The 2,938-nt window shown below is 48.0% G+C and overlaps 1 protein-coding gene across 1 annotated transcript; it reads right to left on the bottom strand.

The window, feature by feature from the left end:
• Positions 1-1,721: 1,721 nt before the first annotated feature.
• On the bottom strand, positions 1,722-2,330 carry LOC104428269 (protein SRC2 homolog). The gene has a single exon (XM_010041281.2). The coding sequence runs from the start codon at positions 2,328-2,330 to the stop codon at positions 1,722-1,724; it is 609 nt and encodes a 202-aa protein (XP_010039583.2).
• Between the last annotated feature and the right edge of the window lie 608 nt (positions 2,331-2,938).

Below are 2,938 nucleotides of genomic sequence, written 5' to 3'. Positions count from 1 at the left end.
TTGTTGCCTTCTCTCTTTCCTTCATCGATTTGTATTGCTGTAGAGTTGTCTCGGGTTCCTCAAGCTTCTCCTCTGCTGTCTCCAGTTCATTCCAAAGAGTTGACAGCTTGTTGAAGCATTTCACAATAGACATGTTTCCTTGCTTCAGATCTGAGAGTGCTTGGGTGAGCGAGAAGATTTCGGCTCGATCGAACTTCCCTTACATCTCCTTAATATTGTCCCAAATGATTTTTGCATCCTGGGAGGTAAGCCAGTTGCAACTTTAGGGGAAATACAATTTCTGACCCACATTCTCACTAGTTGATTACATTTTTTCCAATGCCGTATCATCCTTTTGTCCATTGAGATTAGAATGGTCTCCCATTGATAAAATTGTCTTTATCCTTCGTAACGAGAGCTTGCCGAAACTCTCGTGCTTAAGTTGAATAGTTTTCCGATTCGGTTAACTGATGGATGATTAGTTGAATTTCCGGTCCATTGGCTGTGGAGACAAACAAAGGGTTGTCGGGCTCTAGGCGACTAGTCATAGCCAAGATTGAATACGGGAAGATCCCAGGTGGCAGAAACGGGTAGGGATTTTCTCCCATACCCTGATTACTCAACTCGGTTGTCTGCCCCGCACTGTGAAAACCCACACTCAAATCTCCCAACCCAGTCACTTGCCCCGCATGGAAGGATCCATCCCAATGGTTGGGCTTGCCCCATTCACGACTAGCAAGTCACCATTGGACTGAGCACTACTTTCGTGGCTTTGATTTCCTAACCACGAGGTATTTGGGCTTGACCCATCATACCAAGGATTGGGCTGCATTTGAACGGGCAGCCACTAGAATGGTTGGCCCATAAAGGGTTGCCCCATATTCGGCCGGGCCTATGATGGTGGCCATTGCATATGTTGGGCCCGAATGGGCTGCTCTCGGCTTCCAACAACTCCAATAGGTGGGTTCAAGGTAGTATCTTGAATGTCCAAAGCTTTTGGCATTATCTCTTCTGAGATACGTTCTTCAGAAGTCAATGGCTAATTCTGAGTCATAGTAATGGTAAAAAAAACTCATCTTTTCTTGCTTGCTTTTGTGGTTTCAAGGAACTGATTTCTAGCTGGAGTGCTAACTCTGTTTTGTAGGTTAGTGTGTCCTTTGTTGCAAGAACAGGGAAAACGGCAGGCAATCAATGATGAAGTGGCGGAAGCTAAATTAGGAGCACAACTGCTTTGATATCATGAAATGAAACAAGGAAGACACAGGAAGAGCGAGAAGAACAGATTTTAGGGGAAGATTTTCTGTATTTCTTTTCATTGATTGTGAAAGTGTACAAAGCTCTGTAATTATAGAACATGATGTAGACAAACATAGGGAAAGAAAATATCCCAAAAATCAAACCTAATCTTTGATTGATATAATAAATCAATCTAAATCTGAATGGATATCACACATATCAAACATATCTTCCAATACAAACACTGAGTCTGATCAACTCATAGGTCTCGATTGCCCACAAACGATATACTGAAATTTGAACAGATTCCGACAACATTTGGCCGTTGAATCTTCGCCGGAAGCGGCTGCCCTATTTCCCTACTCTTCTCGTGCGTTCCTCTAGGTGAGCGCTCTCTTTCTCCTCGGCGGACCCAGCCAACCAAGAAGAAAGACAACCTCATAGCTCAAGACATCAATGTAACGAGAGAGGCAGAGGAAGGAAGACCAAAAACAAGAAAACTCTGTTTACTTATCGCCACCATAATCGAACCCGACATCATTAATTGCATTTGATATGCAGTCCCCGGTCAGCAGCTTTTCGAGGAACTTGCCCATCAACATGAAGATCTTGCCTCCGGCTTTCTTGAGCGCCGCCTGGCTTGCCGGCGGTGGAACAGCGTACCTGTTCCCCAGCGACGGATAACCATTTGTGGGCACGGGGTTCAGGGGACATGCCCCCGGTGGGGGCGCTGCCTCGCGGAACTTAAAAGAAAATCCAAGAACGCCCTTCGACTTCCCGGACGGCGACCTCACGCTGTACTTCAGCACCTTCGGCTTCCCATCGCCGGCGCCGCCCTCCTCGAGCAGATCCCTGACCGGCACATCGACCTCGCCGACGTCCTTGTCGAAGGAGAAGGTGCGCTTGGCCATGATCTTGAACTTGAGGCGCCCGGCGCGAGCCGTGGCCCCATCGACGGGGAAGACGAAGGTGCGGTTCATGCTGCCGTCCTTGTGGACAGGCGTGCGCTGCCTCTTGTCGCTCTTGTTGCCGGAGAGAGAACCGACGAGGTAGAAACTGACGGCCTCGCGGCCCATGAACGATATCATAGTTATCTCCAGAGTCCTGAAGACCATGTCTGCGCTTGAGGATGGTTTTCGAAGAACTTGAAGCGGTTTTCCGTTGAGAGAAAGAGTGAGGGAGAGGGAGCAAAAGAACAACACTGAACTGGAAGATAGTACAATGATTGCTCTCATCGATGCAGAGGGAACCGAGGAGACAAGAAGCAGGGCACAGAGAGAGAGAGAGATCGATGGAGAGAGAACCGAGGAGACAAGAAGCAGGGCACAGAGAGAGAGAGAGAGAGAGAAAGAGAGAGAGAGAGAAGAGATGGTCAGTGACTCGGGAGTGATCGAGACAGGAGCGAGTGATGAGGGGCGACGTGAATTGCGGGTCGAGCGGTGAGTCAGCTCGGCTCGGTCCGGCTTTTCTCTTTTCTTGGAAAGATCAAAGACACGATGATGCTTCCAGCCGCTGGTTTAATCCCTAATAAAAGATCAAAGGCTAACGCTCCTATCCCTGGGCGTGCCATGCACCACCTGAGCGTAGTTGGTATGGCTCTTTCTACTTGGAAAGTGTGCTTCGTGTGAGTTCTTTGCTTGCAATTGCTTGATTTGGATGGAGGTGATAGGGCCATAGTGTAAGTAACATCAATATCAACACATGACGATATGACTTATTGAAT

Source organism: Eucalyptus grandis, chromosome 2 (assembly GCF_016545825.1).
Source record: "Eucalyptus grandis isolate ANBG69807.140 chromosome 2, ASM1654582v1, whole genome shotgun sequence".
Lineage (NCBI taxonomy): Eukaryota > Viridiplantae > Streptophyta > Magnoliopsida > Myrtales > Myrtaceae > Eucalyptus > Eucalyptus grandis.
The sequence above is the reverse complement of the archived record's forward strand: the minus strand, read 5'-3'. Positions and strand labels throughout refer to the sequence as shown.

Coding starts and splice junctions, on each gene's coding strand:
- LOC104428269 (XM_010041281.2), bottom strand. CDS start 2,330: ATGGTCTTCAGGACTCTGGAGATAACTATGATATCGTTCATGGGCCGC.